Consider the following 21802-nt stretch of genomic DNA (forward strand, 5'->3'; position numbering starts at 1 on the left):
CCCCCCCCCAGCAGCTTTTCCTTTTTGTTATTGTTGTCGTTCTTGATGGCCGGGGGCCCGTTGGTTTGAAGGGAAAGACGTGCAAAAACATGAGCCGCAATAAAGAACAACAGGAAAAAGAAGGCCAAGGACAGACGACCATACTGAGTAGGCAAAACCAACAAGGTACCATTGAACCAACCGAACGGTATTAAGAGATATTTTTACGACAGGTGCTAGCCAAAAAGACAATTGGGTGCATGAAACGGGTACAACCGCAAGAATATCTTCCGCAAGAATATCTTCCGCAAGGTTTGGGTGTGAGCGGTTGAGGCTGCTGAAATGAAGGGAGACCAGTGGATTGGGTATGCGATGGGCATGTAGCACAAAAAAGTGAGGCGCCAGGAACAGGCAGAGTGCAGTAGCAACTAGTCTAGCTTGCCAAAAAATAAAAAATGGGAGAGCATTTTCTTTTTTTCGCTTTATGCACGATCCTAGACGAAAGTGCTTTATAAATATTTATATACAGTTCCTCAAAGGCATTGGATTGGCCCTACAAGAACAATGCGCGGCATGAAATGAGAGATGGGATCGAAGCAACAGAAGGGATAAAAAATAATGCAAGATGAGCGGATATGGGGAGATGGCGACAAGGGGCGTAAGCGGTGTTTGGTGCGTTCGAGCTTTCTGCGGAGCGATGGCTTTTTCTTTGTTGTTGATGTTGATTTGGTATTGGGACTAGACTATAGATGTAGGAAAGGAACTCACGGAGGGAGGGAGGGAGAGTGTAAGCAGCCATGCATAGACTACACACGTAGTCTACAAATACAACGGCAAACAGGGGTTGAGGGATGGGATAGCAACAGAGACATGCAGGAATTGAGCAATTTAAATTATATTGCCGGTTCAGCCAGCCTTGTGTGTGTTGCCCGAACGGATTGCCGTCTTCAGCATAAATTGGATTGGGCATCGTGCGTTGTTGTTTACATGAGCAAATAAAAACAAGAGCATATCTCGTTGGTACAACCAACAATAAAAAGACGCGGGATGCAAGGTGCGATCGAGGGACACAGGAAGATGGAGCTACTGCGTGTGAAGAGATTGGCACACATGTTGCAAGACGCTCGAGGTGTGAACGGGAAATGCAATTGGCTCTGGTGTGCGCGCGAGTGCGAGTAGGTGTTGTTGAGATGTTGTAACTGTAGTGTTGTAGATGTGGATGTAGACTATTGGTGCTGATGTGCTATGGAGGACACCCTGCAGCCGAGGTTCTGAGCCTTACATGCACGCAAGCAGATGTTGAGAACTGTATGGGACAGGCGCGGGGGACAGTGTGCAATATGCTCTTAAAAAGTGTTGAAAAGGGACGCGAGAGTGAGAGTGAGAGATGGAGTGGTGAGAGCGAGAAACGAGAATAAGAAAGAAGAGAAGAAAGAGAGGAAGAGGCGAGGGAAGGTACAGTTTGGCCTCGGTGGAATATCGTCAGTAGTCTCTGTGCGCACTGCTAAGCATGGTCATTCAGTAGGCCATTCAGAGGCCAATTACCGCATGTTGGCAAGTGAGTACAGAGTAAATTGGCGGTCGGTAAAGAAAGAGTAAGTAAGCAAAGAATGCTCCGAGGTTGAATAGGATGGGACGGATGGAGGGAAAAAAGGTGCTTACGGCTGAGAGCAAAAATGTGCCGATCTAGCCGGATTAGTGTTCGCGTATCTCAGCATATTTGCTGTGGCAAGCCAGCCAAATCATTGGATGAGTGTAGTGTGAATAAGCAGAACCGCAAGCAGAAGCAGAGGCAGGGGTTGACAGTAATCTCGTCTACAGATGCTCTACGCCATGCAAACCAACCCATGCGACATACCAGATACAGAAGATAGACCCGGATGCACGATTATGAAAGGGCGGCAACGTAAAAAATGGAAATGAACCCTTTTAAGCGCTTCTGAGTGTCACACAGAAACGAGCAAGGAAGCACGATGCTGCAGCAAATGGCCAAAAGATGCACCAACACAACGGGGGAAACTAAAAGAGGAAGAGCAGCGCAAGCAAAGAAGGAAAAAGAGCGAGAAAGAAGAATATGAGACATGGGCGCCAGCAGCAGGGATGGAAATGATGATCATTTGCTCCTGCGCGTCGGAATGTGTTACATGCGTACTTGGGCGACGACTGGGCGCCCAGCGCCGACCTGCTGTCTGCTATATATCGGATGTTTAGTTGCCCATCTGTGGAAGACCCGTCAAACGACCTTCTCCAGGAAGGAGAGAAAAAGGTTGAGCGAAACTTTAAGGGGAAGAGACGAAAAAAAAAAAAGGTCGAGAGGTCCGCGGTGATGTGCAACAATATGTCGTGTGGAAGGGGCGCTAGCAAAGGGCGAAAGCGTGTTCAATCGTATCATATTCTCAAGGAGCGATTTATAATCACGTACCAGCTCCTTATAGATGCAGCAGACATGGCGCCGGTCTCTCCTGTCTCCCTCTCTTCTCTCTCCTCCTTCTTTTCTTTCCCTTCGCAGCCATCCTTCCTTTTATGTTCTCTTGGGCAAAGCTCCTTTGGGAACCCCTCCGTTACAGCCTCGTCACCTCTACAAAATTACGAGCCATGTACAGGAACTCCTTCGGTGACAAGCAATAAACTGCGTAGCTCGAAAGGATGCCGTGTCATCCTGTACACGTTCATGGCCCTGAGTGCTCACTCTTCGCCTTGATACAAGGAATCCAAAAAAAATTCATCTGGCGTTGTAGTTTTCATAAGTGCATCGGGAGTCGAATATGGGAGAGATATCGCCTCTGGAAGGATTATGATTTCTCATCGTTCACGCTTGGCAGCAGTTCTCTTCAGACCCCCGCCCCACACCTCCTACTTTAGATCGAAAGAACACGTCAGGAACACGAAAATGGATTGCCACCAATTTCAGATCAAGCTTCTGTGACGTCGAATGGAGGGGTCCTTTTATCGGACACAAAACAACTTGCCCAACATTTATTCCTTCGCTCGCTCCCTTTACCCCACACGGACATCTCTAATCAACATGCCTATTGCCAAAATCTCGCCCTCGCTGCTTTCCGGAGACTTTGGTATCCTCGCCGCCGAGTGCAAGCGCATGGTGTCTCACGGAGCTGACTGGCTGCACATGGGTAGGACGATCGCTCCTTCGACACATGAAGGGTGCTGTCTGGTTAAGAACGATTCTCAACGATCCCAGCTCTAACGACTGAGCTGTTCTGTATCCGCTTTTACCAACACCAACATAGATGTCATGGATGGGTAAGGACTCGACTGGGGTCTCAGCACAGCAACTTTTATTGATACCTCATCTTTGGCATTCAGTCGCAGTCAGTCTAACTCTCGCCTCGCTATGTACTTTTTTCGGTATCGCTTCTTGGACGGATCCCAACAGTCATTTTGTCCCCAACATCACCATCGGCGCCCCAGTCATTTCATGCCTGAGCAAGCACCTTAATGCCTTCCTGGACTGCCATATGATGGTTTCGCACCCCGAAAAGTGGGTCGACGACTTTGCAAAGGCCGGCGCCTCGCTTTACTGCTTCCACATCGAGGCTACCGAAAACGCCTCGGCCTTAATTGACAAGATCCACGCTGCCGGTATGAAGGCCGGCGTCGCAGTCAAGCCCAAGACCCCCATCTCCACGGTCATGGATCTCGGCGACAAGATGGACATGTGCCTGGTCATGACGGTCGAGCCCGGCTTTGGTGGACAGAGGTTTATGGCGGAGTGCATGCCCAAGGTCAGGGAGCTGCGTGCGCGGTTTCCAGATCTGGATATCGAAGTCGATGGAGGCATTGCCCTCGAGAATATTGATGCTGCTGCTGAGGCCGGTGCTAACGTCATTGTTGCGGGAACCTCCATCTTTAAGGCTTCTGATATCTCGGGTACCATTGAGACCTTTAGAACTAAGGTCAACACTGAACAAGCTTTGTTGGCCAAGAAGTAAACCGTTTTGTCATATTATTGATCTAGTGCAAGATCATAACCTAAGAAAGAACTGTCCCGACCTGCCTTTGCCCTGAATTACGGGAAATGAGAAGCAGAGGACAATCGAAGCATTGTGAAGGAGACAAAATTATGGTGGCCGACGCACCTATTCGACTCGTAAATGTTTTATTTGCAGACCTGATTGTGGAGAGAGGCAAGATACAGGAAAATGACGACATGTACAAACGAAAGTGCTTCGAAGCGCGCAGCGCAGAGCAGTGGCGAATATTAGCGCGACCTAATGTATAGGACTGAAGCCAGCAAAAAAAAAAAACAATGTCCTTGGAAATCTCACGCATTAAATGTCGCCCCATCGTGTGTAGAGCTCTTCGTCATCCACGTCTTGGATATCCCACCCGGCATGGTCGTCTTCATCGTCTTCATAATCTTCATAATCATCATCGTCATCGCCATCTTCAATATCCCACTCCTGCTGCCTCCAACTACTATATGTATCCTCGAGATCATGAAGGCTGTGGATAACACCATCAACATCGCCGTCCCATGTGTCCGGATCACTGCTTCTTTCATAACGAAGTCGAAGTCGTGAGAGCTCGAGCAACAAAGTCTCAAGGGTTTCAAAATCACCGCCCAGTTGGTCACTGGCCGCCTGCCAGGTGTCCCAGACATCGCGATGCGTAAAATCATATCTCCGTCCATGGTGCCTTCGTGATCTGTTACGTCTGGGATCCGAATCTGGGTTGACCTTGCAGGGCTCGCCGTTCTCATCCAAGTGTGCAAAGTGGCAGTCGTCGCCGAAGCGGCACCAACGTCGTTCGCCAGATTCCTTTTAGAACGCAATTGCCAGTTAATCATACCGGAAGATGATACAATTGCTTGACGTTGACTAAAACATCTAAACAGCACATTTACTGAACGTACCTTGAAATATTTACAGGGTTTTCGAGAAGTGGCCTCCTTGTAGTTCTGAATGATGATTTCCTTTTGCTCCGCACACGTTGGGAAGAAGGATGAAGGGACTACATAGAGAGAAGGCGTCCGACAATTGGGGCATGCTTTGGTCACTGACATACTCCCGCTGCTGCTGTCGTGAAGGTCTGATGATATCTCCTTGGATCGCCAGGTGCGGATACAAGTCAGGCAAAAAGCGTGGTTGCATGATACTATCGAGGTGTCGAAAGAAATTAATAAGACGTTATTGAAGTGCCAAACGACGGATAATTATCACCACTGTAGGCCAAAGACTCGCGCGCGTGTGTGTGAGTGTGAGTGTATGAGTGTGCGTGGCAACCTCGACATACCGAGTAAGCCGAATGTTTGGGGCACTTCAAAACAAATGGCGCACTTTTGGTCATCCTCATCCTCATCCTCCACGGCATTTTCTGGTATTCCTTCCTCTTCTTCGTCGTCACTCAGTTCGATGGTATCCTCTGTCCCGCCATAGGCTGTGTTGATGACACCACGGTCATGCGAGAACCAACAAGAGTCCCCGCGATGACAATATCCGGCCATGTACCAGTGGCAAGGACGGGTCGCGGCGTAGGCTGGGCGGTCCGAAGATGAGGTCCTACGCTCACTACGGCTTCCCGATGATGCGGATGTCGCCTCCTGGGCCTCCTGGGCCTCCTGGGCCTCCTGGGCCTCTGCCCTAGTTTCTAGTGGAAGTGAGGAGAAACCTTCGTGGTAGAAACGGCAACTGGCGCCGTTCCTGCAGTTGCCTGCCAAGAAAAATCGACAGGCTCGAGTGCTCATATTGATGGGGTGTGTGCGTCTTGATGAGGGGTTCCAGTGAGTGTTTGCTGTTGTACAGACTGAGTAACTGTGAAAGGTGTGAAAAAAATGAGAGAGCTGTTAGGACTTTTATCCATTCATGATGTCCGGAATGAAAAGTGTGGTCCACAGCTCGTCAGCCGTGAATGACAGCGGAGCTCTTTTTCTCTTCCAGCTGTGCTGCTTTCTAGCTTCATACGCCGCCTTGCACAAGAAATCGTTTGGGTACCTGCTTGGGGAACTGTGGATGGCGAGTAATGGAAACACACTGTCCATGGGGACAAGCGCATAATTCTTGACCAGACCATCACGTGTGGATGGATACCAACAATGCGTTTCAAAGAAAACACCAACAGCAACAAGGGTCCACTCCTTGCAGGGCTGCAGTATGATTGATTTGAATTAATGAATGATGCTTTATTATTATAGATGATGGTATATATACCCTATGCACGTTCATGATCAAGCAGAAGCCTTATTATTTGCTTCAACCTCCATGACACTCGAAACCTCCGACTCAGGTTCCTCATGGGCCATAACAGGGGTCACTGGAAGAGCCCAAGCGCAGATACAGCAGATCAAGGTGATGGCGAAAGTGATCCAGCACACGATCTTCCAGCCATGCATGAACGAGTCTAGGTACTGATGGTCAATGCCACCACCATAGATGAACAGCTCTTGGACAGCAGCTGGGGGCATGCCCGAGATGATGACTTTGAAGCAGATAACAATAGCGATCATCTGAGACAACATCGTGAACATGATACGGATCGAGGACGACGATGAGCGCTGCTGGGGAAGAATGCAGAGCATCGAGATGGACGCGGAGGGAGAGGAGTAAAGGCCCCAGCCGAGACCGTTGACGAGCAAGAGAGCAGAGATGACCCAGGTATTGGTGTCGGGCTTGATGACCAAGGGCATGATCAAGGTGGCAAGCGAGGCGAGAGCGAGACCGGCAAAGCACAAGTAACGGAAGCCGAGGGTGTCAGCCAGCTTTCCCGCGGGCATACCAGCAATCATAATACCCAAGCCGAAGGGGATCAAGAGAATACCGGCCATGAGAGGGTCCTTGCTATATGGACCCTGGAAGAAGAAGATGAAGGAGAAAGTCAAGTTCGTACGGGCAACACCTCCAGCAAGACCGCCGAGAACGACAGTGTTGTTGAAGATCCAGTTGGAGAAAAGACGGAAGTCCATGAAGGGCGTCTTCGAGGCATTGAAGCGCTTTCCTCCACGGACAAAGGCCTCCTGGATGATGAAGGTGATGAAGAGGACGCCAAAGGCAACACCCATGCCAATCAAGGAACCGGTCTCCGAGACCTTGCCGTTAGGGAACAGGGCGCTGACGACGACGACGAACAGCAAGGCGATGCTGGTAGTCAAGGTGATGCATCCGGTGTAATCGAAGGACTTGACGATCTTACTGAAGGACGCGTACTGGACATGGGGATAGACTGTATCGTGGCAGAACCAGAATCCGGCAACAGTTCCAATAGCGCCGAAAGGCAAGTTAAAGAAGAAGACCCACTTCCAGCTGGCCTTGACAGTGGCGCCACCAATGACAGGGCCGAGAATGGTACCTGCGGCAAAGGCGATGTTGATGATACCGCTAGCGAGACCGACTTGGTTGTAAGGGTAGAACTTGTCGGCGACAACAGCAAAGCAGTTTGAGAAAAGGAGGGCACCTCCGAGACCTTGGACAACACGGTACGCCAGGAGGTCGTATCCGTTATACTTCTTCTGAGAGATGCCGCAGAGGAGAGACCCCAAAGTGAAGACCAGGAAACCAATGTTGAACATACGGCAGCTATTAACCAACGTATGCACGTACAAAAAAAAAAAAAAAAAAAAAAAAAAGGCGGTGTCAGTCCGCGGAGAGAACATGCCATGTTGTACTAATGCATCGATCGGTGTGAGCCCTGCTTGTCCAACTCGCCCATTTTTTATTTTTTTTCACTTACCGAATACCCTTCAGACCAGCATCACCAACGAAGCCCAGCAAAGGAACAATTGCAGTGATGGCCAGCGTGTATGTTAACAGAACCCAAATGATGGTAGCGAAATCAATCTACAAAGGGAGTGAGGTAACGCGTTAGATGTATGATTATGTATTCATGTATAAACAGGGAAGGGATAAAGGGGACGATCGAGCCGAATAAACAAGTCTGCTTCGGTTAAATTCAACCAACATACATTGAGATTCTGCATCAAATCTGGCAGGGCAACAATCAGGGCAGAGCCCTGGAGGGAGACAAAGAGCGCTCCAAGGGTAGCTGTGGCAAGGACGATCCATCGCCTTGAAGGAGGCTCGGTCTTTCTGGCCTTGGCCATCTCGATATCGAGGGCAGCCTGCTCCTTAGTCTCGTGCTCCATCTCGTGGCGAAGATTCTCGACAATGGGATCTGAGAAGTTGGTAGCAGAACCAGAGTGGCTGGACGCAGAAGGGATAGCGACCTCTTCGACGTATTCGTGTTTATCGGTCATTATTAGCTATGGATGTGAATGCGAATGAAGGTGGTGTATGGAGGGATGCGGTATTTTCGGTGCGGACTAAATAGATCTCGCTTTCAACTTGTCTCCACTTCTACACAAGATACAGGAAATAAAGCACTTTATATAGCGGGACAAGAAGAGAAGGGAAGGATGGAGGTGTGAGGAAGAGGAGGAAGGAAGGAGTGGGGGATGTAGGTAAAAGAAACCCCCCCCGAACGAGGCGTTCTTTTATAATGGCTAGGGCAATCCCCGTTAGATAAAGTGGACAGACTAACCGATATGTTTTTGGTTTGCTGAAGCGATTTCACCGAGGATGGATGATGGAAGTAGTTCTGCCACTCTGAGTGGGCAATGAGAGCGGATGGCAACAATAACAATGGAAAATCAATAGAGAAAGGAGAAATGCTCAGAGCGGCTATATGTGTTCCCGGATCGATATCTCCCCGTATTTGTCAATATAGCGCCTTTTTTTATGAAAAAGAATATAAAGTCCATGCGACCTGCACAAAAGGATAATTTGAATAAGAATGATTAAGCATTCTCGAGAAGGTGAGGAAGGAGGGCTGTAATGTGGGCGCGGGCCAAACCATATCCACCTTTCACTTTCCGCCCGAACCCTAATAGCCTATGCATCTCAGTCTGTCTAAATTGAAGTAAGAAAGTGCCGGCCCCAGCCAGAGAAACAGGAAGGTAGAAGAAGGACGGATATGATGGAAGAGCTCGACCATTGGGGCACGACGTTTTTTTTCTGAACGAAGTGAACGGATGGGATATGGCATAATATCAGTGCATTTAGGGATGTGGACACTGTAGTCTAGGGGTAAAAAAAAAAGACTGACTCAAACAACGTCAACAATAAGAAAGAAGTACCAGTTGCTTTGCAGCGAGCCCTGTACAAATCTGACGCAGTTCAACCCGACAACAGTGTATTGGGGCGTTGGTATGGGAATATGTTGAGCCGCCGCACCCTTCGGTCCTGTACAGTGTGCAACACAAGTAGTTTCAACAACCCACTTTTCACTAAAATAAAAAAAAAGACTCCACCTGCATCTCCCACCATTACTTTTATGGGTGTTCTTGGGCTACTGCGTAGCACGTTTTTTTCTTTTGTTCGATGCATGATCTCTTTTATAGTACCTAATATCAGCATCTCGCACAAAGCTGGACACATTAGTAACGGTTACTCTAGTCTGTATATCGTTCATCCTCGGTTCGCCTTGCTGCAGTGTCAGAGATAGGTGGCAAGGATGTGGTCAGTGTCACTAATGCTGCTTTCTTTTAAAAGTAGATGATGTGGTATGGGGGGTGGGGGGGTGACATCAAGCAAAGAAGGAGGCGATTTAGGAAAGGCGGTAATCCTGTCTCTCCCGGCTGCGCTGATATTACTCCAAGGGCGTTGCTCTCGGGGTTACCCCTCTTTCATGTTACTATTAGTCTTCTTTTTCTATTTCTCCTTGATCGGCACAACACAATCGAGCGTGCATCGCTCTAAGTAATCAATGTTCATGAAGAGGGAATAGGGATATACTACCATCCCCTAGATCTTTTTCGAGTACATCGACACATCTACGGAGCTGTGTTCTTAAATATGCAGAAGAGGGATCTCCGTAATCCATGGGCCTAACCAATATTAAGACAAATAAAATCGGTACCATGCTAACACATGCCACAAGGGATAGATAGTAAGTGGATGATGACACATATGATGCATGTAGTAAACCTTGAACCAGACAAGCACCCATATCTTCTCGGCGGAAGTGCAACTATCTCCACGCGGTTATGAATTGGGGTAATAGGGATTGTAGAAAGCAGAGTCCAAGGCACCCACAACTCGCACTCAATTGTTTATTCCCCGTCCAGTCGTAGACAATCCCAGGGCTAGACTTCGATAATCGATTGCTCGGGCATATTAAAATCCTGAGCACTCGGTCACCATCTCCTGTTCGATTGACGGGGAGAATTCAACAACTGCCAACGCACAGATTATATCGAGTTCAGAACTTCTGGCCGATGGATGAGAACTCTTTGTAGCGCGATCTAGGCAGGTGCCCACTTTTGTCTGATAAATTGTTCGATCGCTCTTGAAAAGCAGCACAAGAACCTTATTCATTCCCTTTGCATCGCCCCGCCCTTGTAAACAAGCACCGGCTCAATAATAGCTCCGATCGCCACGATGCACAACCAAATATTTCACATCTTTGTAGCTTACCCGCTTCTTATTATTCTCGTTCAGTATGTCTACCAAAACCATTACTGCGACAAAGAGTACAGAGGCATTGTTATTTATTGTCTACCGAAGACCTGCTTCGACTACTTATAATGCATTGTACAAAACCTGAACATGCGTAAGGCAGCATGAGTGATGGCGACCTATAAAGTGGCAAAAGAGAAGTGGCCGGCAATACACAAGGCACGGCCTGATGCTGTGGACGTCGTCTGCCTCACAAAAGGCAAAGAGTTGCTTACGCATGAAAATAACCTAACAATTCGTTGAACGAGAAGTTCACCAGTTTGGTCGGTATAGGTGATAGTCCTGCTCGTCAAATTGGGCATGAAACGATGTCGCGCCGCTTGCTTGGTTATGAATAGTGTTGCGGGTGCTCGATTACTTTGGCCTTTTTTGCCACCAATTTTTTTAGGCTAGTCGCAGCTTGCACTCTGGGTGGGTCCTTCCTCCACGTGATGTACCAAATTTTTCGCGTTTGTTTACATTTTGGGTCAGTCCTATAAAACGAGCTTGAAGTTGATTGCTGTTCCAATCCTTTCACAACTTGTTAAAATGGCAGCCCTCTACTCGGTCACCGTTAAGGACATCAACGCTCACGACTTCAACCGTGCTTACGCCGCTTATCTCAAGCGGTGAGTATTCGCCAAAAAATGCCTCGGTTTTGGGGGCTTTAAGGATCCAGTGATTCGGGATGAACTTTTGATCAAGGATCCTGGAATTACTCTGATTCGGCATGGTCACATTCACCCAAGATCATGGAGGATCTATCATCAAATCTCGAGCGATCGCTGACTCCATCTATTTTTGAATTCTGAAAACTTGGATCATCTTAGCTCCGGCAAGCTCGAGATCCCCAAGTGGGTTGATCTTGTCAAGACCGGCACTAACAAGGAGTTGGCTCCCTATGACCCTGATTGGTTCTACGTTCGCGCTGGTATGCAATTCGTTTTCAAGCAGCAGGTCATTCATACGGAGCAGGACCTGAGATCTAAACGCCTTCAGGATGACAAAAAAACAGCCTTTCTGGGAGACCTATGCTGGGTTATTTTATTTCATTTTTATTCTGGAGATCATCCCTCGACATCACTAAGATCACTCCAGCACAAAACTGTCAAACGGGCGCCCTTCCATCACTTGTGCATTGAAAACACTGGCACCATCAGATCATCAAAAGAATATTGCACGGCTTCGAAAAATATATTCATTACTACAGGATAACGTACGACAACAGAGCACTTTGCAGGAAGAGACAGTTTCGATGTCTAAGCTTATCCGTCAACAGGAACGATTGGACATTGAAAACAGTTCGGCCCGATGCTTCAACCTGACACCCATCAACTCACGGACACAGCAAGGTGTTTCTGTGCCAGCATGTTTTGTCAACACAACGCTCGCTAACGCGCTGTTCAATATTACACAATTGGTACAATAGCCAGCGTTGCCCGCCACATCTACCTTCGCCGCAGCGTTGGTGTTGGAGCCCTCAAGAAGCTCCATGGCGGTACGGTGAACCGTGGCTCCCGCCCCTCCCACCACGTCAAGTCCTCTGGCTCCATTGCTCGCAAGGTCCTCCAGGCCTTGGAGAAGATCAACGTCTTGGAGGCTGATGAGAACGGGTACGGATTTGACAACACTTTTTTTTTTTTCGTCCACGCGAAACGAACATCGGCAGAACATTATGGACTTTATGGCTGCTGGAAGCAAATGTTAACTCGTTTTGCAATAATTTTTTTCTTGTTATTTTTATTAGTGGACGCAAGATCACCGTCGATGGTCAGCGTGATTTGGACCGTATCGCTGCCTCCGTTGCTCAGGCTCAGGCTTAAACAATGATTTTTACAGCAAAATAAAAAATCATAGTAATTCAACAGTTTGAATCTCTGAACTGCGACTCTTCGCTTATTTACAACTGGGCAGTATAGCATTGATAGCTGCGCGGGCGTAGTCTACGATGACTTGGAGACTCATGCGTCTGCGCCAAAGGATATCTTTTTGGGCCTTTTGAACATTTGGCTTCGCCGTTGTTTCTGGAAGATTTGTTTTTGAACATACAAGTCAAGCAACTCAGCTGGCAGCGCGAAGGGTATGTCGAGAACAGGCGGTTATGATTTTTGACATTAACAGGGATTGCTGACGCTGCCACGCTTGACATCCCATACTTCAAGAGACTTCCCTCCCTCTGTCGGAACAGTTGTAAACAACGATTATTATTATTATTATTATTTTTACATTGAGTAGCTCTTTATTGCTTTGAGTTTACAAGTGTGATTGCTATGATACAGGTAGATATGACGTTGAATGCAGAATTGAATATGAAAGAATGGCTAGAGAGACGCGCGCCTCCTCATTAGAGAAGGCTGGGACCAGTGGCCATACTGTAACTCGACTTTTTCATTGCCAGATCGATGACCTGATCGAGGGTCAGGAGGTTCGACTGGTTGGCAGTGCGGGTTGTTTGGATCGACGAGCGGGGGGTCTGGACTGGGGTCGAGGCAGCAGAGGAGGTCTTGTTCTTGTTGGACTTGAAGAAGGGCATGGCTGAGATTGGGTTGTTGCTTGACGGAGAGGAGATGCTGTTGGTGATGATGAAGATCTTGAGTTGGTTGCTTGGAGTGCTTGAGTAGCTTGAGTAGCTTGAATAGCTTGAGTAGCTTGAGTAGCTTGAGTAGCTTAAGATGCTTGAGGTGTTGAGATGGAGAGCAGCAAGAAGGTGGGGAATGCAGACATATTTATACACACGAAAGGAAGAAGCACTGCGTTCTTTTTCGGAGGAAAAAAAAGAAAAAAAAGACAAAGAATAACCCTCCCAGAACAGGTGCGGTTCTTTCCAGGAGTGTGCAAGTCCGTTTGTGCACCTGCAGTGCCGTATGTCTCTTGGCCACTGTGTGTGTTCGGTATCCCCACTACGTGACATTGCCTTCCATTCTTAGCACCATTGGACCATTGGGGCGATGGATGCTTAATTTGACACCGCGCAAGTGCTTGTTGTTGCCCTAATATGTCGTGCAACCCCTGGCGCGGCTTTATTTCTGGACTGGGCATGTTCTCCACTGCGTTCTCGGCAAATAAAATTGACATCACTGCTTCTTGAGAGCACATTGCCAGGGCGAAGAGTAGAAATGAGCGATGGCGGGGGGGAGAATTAAGGTTGCCGAGCCAAGCGCGACAGTTTCTTCACGCTCCGCTTCTCCGCTGGGTCTAACTGCGGGCCCGCAGAAGACGACTGCGGTCGCAGTTGGCATCAAATGCGTGCGTGCATGCTATTGCTATGCGCTGCGTTGTTGCTTGGCTGTCAAAGCAGTGCCAAGGTCCGAAGCACTCAGGGAATCATAGCGGGCAAGGACGCATAAAAGGGACCTCGGTCCTCCGCTTCTTTAGGTCCCTCATCTACACAAGCAACTCCACTCAAGCTACTCAAGCACTCCAAGCAACCAACTCAAGATCTTCATCATCACCAACAGCATCCCCCCTTCGTCAAGCAACAGCCCAATCTCAGCCATGCCCTTCTTCAAGTCCAACAAGAACAAGACCTCCTCTGCTGCCTCGACCCCAGTCCAGACCCCCCGCTCGTCGATCCAAACAATCCGCACTGCCAACCAGTCGAACCTCCTGACCCTCGATCAGGTCATCGATCTGGCAATGAAAAAATCGAGCTATAGCATCGCCACTGGTCCCAGTCTCCTTTAAAAGATCCCCATGGCCACTCAGCTTCTGTAGCCTCATATACCATACCGTGTACATTATAGCTCTGCTCCATTAAATCCGCATCTGCATTTCGCAACCCGTACATCTTGGTCACTGTTAAGCTTCCGATTGCTGTGCCTACCCGCACTTTCCGTCGAGACGTGATATAGCTTGGTTGCTCTTCATTGGTTTGTTCGTTCGTTTGCAGGGTTGTGGAGTGATTCCGAACTGACTGTAAGTGGAGCATAACCAAGACATCCTGTCACGGTCGTGTGTGTAGAGTCGTTTCGAGACAGGAGCCGCGTCCGCCACCAGGGCTCATGACTTGGCGGAGAACAGATACCGTGCTGTGGGCCATTTTAGGCTGCTTCGTGGACCTGCACTGGACCTCTGGAGCTACGACCTCGAGGTCGCAGAGGTCTGCTATGGTCTAATGTCGATGCTCCATATGGGATATTGCTCTCTGTATCCATCATGGAGGTGATCCATACCACAACGCATAAGAATAAATCGTAAAGACGAACGCTTTATTGCAGCATGAGCAACTGGACATGGGGTGATGTTACGCGTTGTACTGAGTGGATACAATAGGGAATACGAGAAGCCTGCTCCTGAAGATGGAGACCCATATGTGGCCGTACGTGCTATGGTTCACTCGTAGTTCTCCTTGCAGCCCATCACTAGCAGACGAGTACCAGCAGCCTCCTTGCAGTTTCAATGGCTAAGCAGCTCATTATGGACGCGTGTCTTCATGCTTCTCTTCACTTTATTGTTGTTGCTAATGGAACAGCTAATATACTTGTGAATGTGGATATGCAGTATTGCAATGTCTTCGTTTCTCACCTAGGCCTCCAAACCTGCTGCTGTAGGTTGGGCCAAGAAGAAACCTAAAGAAAAATGAACAGAAACCATCGAACCATCATAGCGTAGTGGACAAACCATACCAAGAGGACAGATCGGACGTTGCCTACTGGGTGTCATAAGGCTGAGAAAAAATGTAGTGGTTAATGAGAGCTGTAAACAGCCCAAGATCTTGTGTTCCCCAGTGGCAAAGCCATGCACGAATGAAGGATTGCTCGCTCCACCCATATCAAGTACATGTGCATGTTGTCTCCCGTGCCTGCCACCCGAAAGAGCAACTCGTCACCCAAATGGACGGCTCTTCATCCGAAAGACAACTTGAACCTGGAGCTAGTGTCTCTCAAGACAAAAGCCAGGTCTGCGAAGCCAAACAAAAAGAAACAGAAAGAGCACCGCTTAAAGCGCAGACAGCCCCGCACGAAATACGCACAAGATACGTACCCCTGCGGTTCTGGTCATCGGCGATGTGAGTGTGTTGGCCCAAGGTGTACTGACATGCTTCCAACCCCAAGAGCCCGACGCACCGTAGCCAGTACGTGGACAACCCAGGCCAGCAGAGAGCTGGGGAGTGACGTGTTTTCCACCCATGTAGCTCAACACCGCCTTGCTCGATCTTGACTCGGACCAAGCACATCATTACCATTACCTTTTTCAGCAACCTTGACAGGGCGGACCAGGGAGGGCGACCAGGAAGAGAGAGACCGATGAAGGGAGGGGCCAATGAAGGGAGGGGCCAATGAAGGGAGGAGGAGAAGGCAGGGCAGAAAGGGAAGAGACAAGTTCTACGCGCACGTCCTCTTGGCCGTCTTTATTTAGCTGTCACAAGCCTCACGCGTCCACTAAACACTGCAAAGACGCGTCAATAAAAAATAATAAAGGCGACGAACCGGCACCAGATGCTGCGGCGCTTTCTAGTACATTCCAACCAATCGCAGCTGCTGCACTGTTACCCACGACACCACTCTTTCGACTTTACAGCAGCAGCAGCAGTAGACTATCGTTTACATGTAATCGTAAAGCACCGCTTTAGGCTGTTCTATAGCCTCACAAGCTCTCTCGGTACTGGCCATCGCCACAGTATGCCATAGTCCAGGTCACTCTTTAGCTCTGGACAAGATCTCAACCTGAAGAATGGGGTCAACCAGGCCCATGTTTGCGACGTCGCCTTGCTTGTTCTCAGCCCGAGCAAATGAATCCGACCATCACCGTTATCTTTATTTGTGCATGTTGAATCCAAAGACCATGGAACCGACCAGAATTCGCAAGTGAACAGGTGAATGAAAGGGGAGACTGTGGAATTTGTGTACACTGCAGCAGATAACAATGGCATTGCTGGAGGCCACCTTTATGGCAAACCCGCTTTTGCGGCGTTGTATGGCTGGGCGATTTCAGGTACAGAGCGGCAACAGGAGGACACATAAAACCACAGCGAGACACAACACTCTTCCACCACGCGTTTCCACTGTCCTACTCAGACACCCCATCCATTTGCGCGAGGAAGCCGAGTTCAGTCGCCCATATGTTCAATATGTCAGAGATGCATCCTTCGTTTCTTAGGTGGTTCAGAGTAAATTGAAAAGACAAGTAATTTATTGCAATATGTACAATTAGCATTATGAGAACTGAGAAATTAATCGCTATGCAGGATGGGTATAGTAGGGAAAGGCAGAAGAGAAACTGCTTCATGAGATGAAGAACCCTATGTGATTGAGCATGGTGTGGTCGGTGGGTGCTGTGATCTTAGTTCTCCTCGAGATCCATGACTGGGAGACGCATACGGGGACCGACAGCCTCTTCCATTTCCATGACGGGGAGACGCATGCGGGGATTAATGGCTTCCTTCATTTCCATGACTGGAAGGCGCATACGAGGACTAATGGCCTCCTTGAGGTCCATGACTGGGAGACGCATGCGGGGACCGACAGCCTCCTCCATTTCCATGACTGGGAGACGCATGCGGGGACCGACAGCCTCCTCCATTTCCATGACTGGGAGACGCATACGAGGATTGATAGCTTCCTTGAGGTCCATCACAGGGAGGCGCATGCGAGGGTTGATAGCCTCCTCGAGTTCCATGACTGGGAGACGCATACGGGGGCCGACAGCTTCTTCCATTTCCATGACAGGAAGACGCATGCGAGGACCGACGGCTTCTTCCTCCATTTCCATCACTGGGAGACGCATGCGAGGATTGATAGCTTCCTTAAGGTCCATGACAGGGAGACGCATGCGGGGATTGATAGCCTCCTTTATTTCCATCACTGGAAGACGCATACGAGGGTTAATGGCCTCCTTGAGGTCCATCACTGGAAGGCGCATGCGAGGACCGACGGCTTCTTCCATTTCCATCACTGGGAGACTCATACGAGGACCAACAGCTTCCTCCATTTCCATGACTGGAAGACGCATACGAGGATTGATAGCCTCCTTGAGGTCCATGACTGGGAGACGCATACGGGGATTGATGGCCTCAGGGTTAATCGGCAAAGCCTGGACACCAGCAATGGTGAGGATGGCTGCAGCAATCAGAACGATCTGGATCTTCATGGTATATGATGTGTGTGTGTGTGTGTGTGTGTGTGTGTGGGATGAGTAAGTGTCCGTTGGCTAGAAAGATCTTCTGAAGGCGTGAAGAGGAGAGGTGCGGGTAGCGAGGCGGAGAGGGAGTGGTGAGGATGAGGAAGAACTTGTTTGAGGTAAAGATAAAAAAACAGGGGGAGAGAAGCTTGTATTTATGCCATATGTGCCAGGGAGAACGAATGTCTCTGTGCCGCTCGATGCATGCCAATGGCCGTTAGACCGAATGATCGCTGGATCGGTGCAAAGGCCCATCCATGGTTCTGCTGTGTTTTCCATGCGCATGGCTCAGTGTGCTTTTGCAAATCCACCCCGCTCAGGCACGGCCGCGAGACACATCTCCGCTGTGAGCATCGAAGTAAACAAACAAAAAGACCGCTCGCCGGGGAAATGTATTGCAGTGTCTCTCGGGGAATAGGCTCTGAAGAGTACAATGCACTGTTGTGCGCCCATCCCTCGCCCCCCATGTCGTTACACCTTCCTAGAACGCCTATACTCCTCTCCCTCTCAGGCACACATATCTTTTCTACGTCGTACGGGCAGGGAGGGAGAGGCGCGGAGACAGCGCGATCGACCTTGCATGACATGCACCCGCCACTGTAGCGTGGCCGGCTGTACTCCAAGGCAGGTTTCTCGATTGCCACCCTTGTTTTTTTCTTGTTCCCGAGGCTTTAGGTGCATGAGTGCATACAAAGCAGTGCTGCTGCTGTGCCACTGCCAATGGTGTGTTGTGTCTCCTCTTGGTTCATTTTTCTAGCGCCTCTAGCCGTTTCCTCTGCAGCTAGCAAGATCATTCTGCGGCTGGAAATACATTCTGTGCATTAGGGTGCATGCAATGGCTGTGCGATGAATTGGCTGTGATCCATTGTCTATCTCGCACTCTGCTGTGATGGCCTCACCGCCTAAAGACCAAAGACATAGGGCATCCGACACGGCGCAACAGTCCCTCTTCAAGAACAGCGGACGCAACAGCTTGTCGCCATGCTCGCAGCACTCGTACTCAGTAGTCTGCAGAAGAGATTCACCGACGAGATTTCACAGAGGAGAGAGACAGTATGGAGCCACCAAGCTGTCCTTATCATGTATACCCTCGAGCAGTCCATCCCATAAGGATAGCACCCCATCCACTGCATCCATCCCAGCCAAGGTCTCATCCAAGTCCATCCAACCCCATCCAATCCCATCCAACCCCACGAGAACGAGTGCCATGGCTCTCAGAGTCCGCTATAGTACAATGAACCACACCGCGAGTGTTCCTGGACACGGAGTTCGACTTGCAAGACATTCGTGCCACGTTTACCTGCAAAGATCCAGCCTAGCCTGATTGTCAACCCACGGTGATGCCCTCATGCATGCCAACGCTATATCTACATACCTTCGGCATAGATCCCTCCTACAGCACTTTCCCAAGCACATTCCCAGGCACATCCCCAAGCACTGTCCGTTGCTGGTCTCACTGTACTATTGTCTCCTAAATGCATCAAAAACAGACCGTTATGTTCGCATCCAGCCTGCATGCTTCCGAGACAATTACCTCTTCTTGCCTAACCCGATCGTGTCTCGAGAACATCCGCGGAACGGCTATTCACCGCCAATTCAACTGTCCCCCGCTAATTCAACTGTCCCCCGCCAAGTCGATCGCATGCGGTGCAACCCAGAGGACTCTCGCTAATTAGCATCACCCTTTGCATTAGCCCCGATAGTGTCTGGCAAGACAAGCAAGGGCCCACGATCGGTTTCGAAGGGACCCACAGTGTCGATGGCATGCCGTGCAATGTGCCAATAGGCTCTTGCTTTTGGCTGTGATCAGAAACCTCCCGATTGTTGCAATGGCCGCGAGCAATGTTCCCAAGCGAGACATCGCAACGCTGGGGGCTCGCAAGGGCAGAGAGAGAATATAGACAAAGAATAGAGGAATAGAGTATACGCTCCCTGTTTCCCGCTTTCGGAAGAAATGCAGAGCAGAGAGTGTGTGCGCATGGTGTGTACATAAGCAGTGTGTCAGTGTTATAGTGTATAGGCCTGCACTGTGCTGTAGTCTAGTCCATTGAATGTGTCAGTGGTGTGTCAGTCCTCGCAGCGGGGAGGGCGGATGTTTGTGCTCGGATCGCGGCCTTATTTCGAGATACATCCGCAACCTTAAATGGGCCGTCTGTCCTTGCACGGCTGCAGCACGCAGGTCGCACAGACTCAGGGCCCTTGCGGGGTGAACGAGCCCCTTGTCTGTTCCACAGAGAGCCAAAGACAATAAGGAAAAAGAAGAGGCGCTTTCCCAGCCACGGTGCATTATTATAACCCGAATGGAGTGTCAGAGTCGCATGCAAGCTCATGGTCCATCCCTCCCCACGGACCTTTGTCTCCGATGCAGAGACAGGCGCGTATTCACCGGTCAATGTTTGAAATGTTTGAAAGCGACACCCTGCACGCTACACAGGATGGCTGTGCGTCGGAAACGGTGTTAGACAGCTATAGGATGACCAAGAGGACCTGAGATAGTGTCTCACGTCCCTGCGCCTGTGCCTGTGCCTGTATCCGTGCCCGTGCCTGTCCCTGCGCGTGGATGATCCCTCCGAAGAAAAAAGGTGTTACAAACGATGTGTGTGCATCGCAGCCGATTGTGTCTCGGCCCTCGAGTAGGACAGGGCCATTGATGCGCTTTCGCACATAAATACTAGCTCTTCCCGCCAGGTTTCCAGTCTTTTCTATTCCTCAGACTCAACGTCCCATTTCATCCTTACTACCACTACTCCCCTCCTCTCGCTCTCTCTTCGCGACTACCGCCCTCTGTTGCTCAACACCCACAGTCGTTCTCCGCTTAACGAACACTCGACCTCATCACTAATCCCGCACTCGATACATATACCTACACGTCATACACCATGAAGATCCAGATCACTCTGATTGCTGCAGCCATCCTCACCATTGCTGGTGTCCAGGCTTTGCCGATTAACCCTGAGGCTATCAATCCCCGTATGCGTCTCCCAGTCATGGACCTCAAGGAGGCTATCAATCCTCGTATGCGTCTTCCAGTCATGGAAATGGAGGAAGCTGTTGGTCCTCGTATGAGTCTCCCAGTGATGAAAATGGAGGAAGAAGCCGTCGGCCCTCGCATGCGACTCCCTGTCATGGACCTCAAGGAGGCCATCAATCCCCGCATGCGCCTTCCAGTGATGGAAATGGAGGAAGCCGTTGGTCCTCGTATGAGTCTCCCAGTGATGGAAATGGAGGAAGCCGTTGGTCCTCGTATGAGTCTCCCAGTGATGGAAATGGAGGAAGCTGTTGGTCCTCGTATGAGTCTCCCAGTCATGGATATGGAGGAAGAAGCTGTTGGTCCCCGCATGCGCCTTCCAGTGATGGATCTTGAGGAGAACTAAGATCACGATACCCAGCAACCCAACCCCCCCTCTTCCCCCGCACACACATACACACATATAATGCAATCGTGCATAACAGGGAATCATTTCCATTCTTAGGAGTAGGTTCTTTGCCCGCGCCACGCGTGCAATTCCCCTTGCTTTCCCTAGTATTCATACCCACCCTGACCGTCCAGTTTTTTTTTCTTGCTTTCTTGTCTTTTGCAGCTTAATATCTTTCATGTAATGGCATAATTGTACATATCAACAAATAAAAAGAATCAGTTCGTTTTTCGAAAAAAAAAAAAAGACTTTCAGGTTTGTCAAAGGCGCCATTTTTTGGGAGGAAGGATGAGGAGAGGGGGCGTTTTTTTTTTTTAGTGAGAAATTCGAATGCACGCCTTGCATTCTTCCATTTATTTGTATCAATGAAAAAAAAAGGTATTTGGGAAACCGGCAGGGCCTTTTCGCATACTATATGCGCTGTGTGCCCATGATAGGGAGAGAGAGAGAGAGAGGAGGCTGTGTATTGCGTGTGCAGAAATTATCGCTCAAAGTAATTGTTGTAATGTGCGCTGCCCGAAAAGGCCACGAACGATCTCGGGAGCCGGTTCAGGTGTGTTATCGGGACATCCCTCTCTAAGCAGTAGAGGGTGTCCGCGCTCGTGCGCGTACTTGTCTGTGTCTGTGTCTGTTTCTGCTCTTGGGGCCAGCGCCGGCCTCGGTCTCGGTCTTGGGACGGCTAGTCGGTAATGGCATGCGGTCGTATTGACGGCGGGACGTGCAGCAACTGAGCAACATTTTTGATCTTGAGTATTGAAAACGCGTAAAAAATAAATAAATAAATAAATAAATAAATAAAGGTCGTAGGTAGTTGTTTGGTAGATCTGGTAGAGATCTTTCTGA

The 21802-nt window shown here is 49.4% G+C and overlaps 7 protein-coding genes across 7 annotated transcripts; 3 read left to right on the top strand and 4 right to left on the bottom strand.

Annotated features, from left to right (window-relative positions):
• Window positions 1-3004: 3004 nt before the first annotated feature.
• On the top strand, window positions 3005-3929 carry BC939DRAFT_402032 (ribulose-phosphate 3-epimerase; the record flags this gene model as incomplete). Its single annotated transcript, XM_051552650.1, has 3 exons — window positions 3005-3110; window positions 3228-3240; window positions 3374-3929. 3 exons carry the CDS (start codon window positions 3005-3007, stop codon window positions 3927-3929), a joined length of 675 nt encoding a protein of 224 aa, XP_051408012.1.
• A 169-nt stretch (window positions 3930-4098) lies between these two features.
• BC939DRAFT_309851 (uncharacterized protein) lies at window positions 4099-5923 on the bottom strand. Its single transcript, XM_051551451.1, has 3 exons — window positions 5233-5923; window positions 4853-5094; window positions 4099-4757 (listed from the first exon to the last, which is right to left on the bottom strand). Exons 1-3 carry the CDS (start codon window positions 5681-5683, stop codon window positions 4269-4271), a joined length of 1182 nt encoding a protein of 393 aa, XP_051408013.1. The 5' UTR covers window positions 5684-5923; the 3' UTR covers window positions 4099-4268.
• Window positions 5924-8341, bottom strand: BC939DRAFT_309850 (major facilitator superfamily domain-containing protein). The gene is made up of 3 exons (XM_051551450.1): window positions 7895-8341; window positions 7663-7769; window positions 5924-7508 (listed from the first exon to the last, which is right to left on the bottom strand). The coding sequence occupies exons 1-3, from the start codon at window positions 8183-8185 to the stop codon at window positions 6164-6166; spliced, it is 1743 nt and encodes a 580-aa protein (XP_051408014.1). The 5' UTR covers window positions 8186-8341; the 3' UTR covers window positions 5924-6163.
• Window positions 8342-10970: 2629 nt separating this feature from the next.
• On the top strand, window positions 10971-12257 carry BC939DRAFT_464288 (40S ribosomal protein S19-A; the record flags this gene model as incomplete). Its single annotated transcript, XM_051557359.1, has 4 exons — window positions 10971-11053; window positions 11255-11355; window positions 11854-12037; window positions 12172-12257. The coding sequence occupies 4 exons, from the start codon at window positions 10974-10976 to the stop codon at window positions 12245-12247; spliced, it is 441 nt and encodes a 146-aa protein (XP_051408015.1). The 3' UTR covers window positions 12248-12257.
• Window positions 12258-12640: 383 nt separating this feature from the next.
• BC939DRAFT_532346 (uncharacterized protein) lies at window positions 12641-12957 on the bottom strand (the record flags this gene model as incomplete). Its single annotated transcript, XM_051561651.1, has 2 exons — window positions 12641-12692; window positions 12798-12957. The coding sequence occupies 2 exons, from the start codon at window positions 12955-12957 to the stop codon at window positions 12664-12666; spliced, it is 189 nt and encodes a 62-aa protein (XP_051408016.1). The 3' UTR covers window positions 12641-12663.
• Window positions 12958-16740: 3783 nt separating this feature from the next.
• On the bottom strand, window positions 16741-17513 carry BC939DRAFT_532348 (uncharacterized protein; the record flags this gene model as incomplete). The annotated part of the gene is made up of 2 exons (XM_051561652.1): window positions 16741-16885; window positions 16931-17513. Coding segments are annotated over 2 exons (726 nt in total), but the record flags the coding sequence as incomplete, so codon positions are not given.
• Window positions 17514-20422: 2909 nt separating this feature from the next.
• On the top strand, window positions 20423-20917 carry BC939DRAFT_480739 (uncharacterized protein; the record flags this gene model as incomplete). Its single annotated transcript, XM_051558962.1, has 1 exon — window positions 20423-20917. The coding sequence occupies one exon, from the start codon at window positions 20423-20425 to the stop codon at window positions 20915-20917; it is 495 nt and encodes a 164-aa protein (XP_051408018.1).
• Window positions 20918-21802: the final 885 nt, after the last annotated feature.

Source organism: Gamsiella multidivaricata, assembly GCF_025024155.1.
Source record: "Gamsiella multidivaricata strain RSA 2152 chromosome Unknown BC939scaffold_82, whole genome shotgun sequence".
Taxonomy (NCBI): Eukaryota; Fungi; Mortierellomycota; class Mortierellomycetes; order Mortierellales; family Mortierellaceae; genus Gamsiella; species Gamsiella multidivaricata.

Excerpts from the sequence above, each read along its gene's own strand:
- BC939DRAFT_309851 (XM_051551451.1), bottom strand. The coding sequence starts at position 5,683 with ATGAGCACTCGAGCCTGTCGATTTTTCTTGGCAGGCAACTGCAGGAAC. Across the intron at positions 5,095-5,232 it reads CCAAACATTCGGCTTACTCG|TATCATGCAACCACGCTTTT; the intron begins GTATGTCGAGGT and ends ACACCTCGATAG. Across the intron at positions 4,758-4,852 it reads AACCCTGTAAATATTTCAAG|GAATCTGGCGAACGACGTTG; the intron begins GTACGTTCAGTA and ends GCGTTCTAAAAG.
- BC939DRAFT_309850 (XM_051551450.1), bottom strand. The coding sequence starts at position 8,185 with ATGACCGATAAACACGAATACGTCGAAGAGGTCGCTATCCCTTCTGCG. Across the intron at positions 7,770-7,894 it reads ATTTGATGCAGAATCTCAAT|ATTGATTTCGCTACCATCAT; the intron begins GTATGTTGGTTG and ends CTCCCTTTGTAG. Across the intron at positions 7,509-7,662 it reads GCTGGTCTGAAGGGTATTCG|CTGCCGTATGTTCAACATTG; the intron begins GTAAGTGAAAAA and ends GTTGGTTAATAG.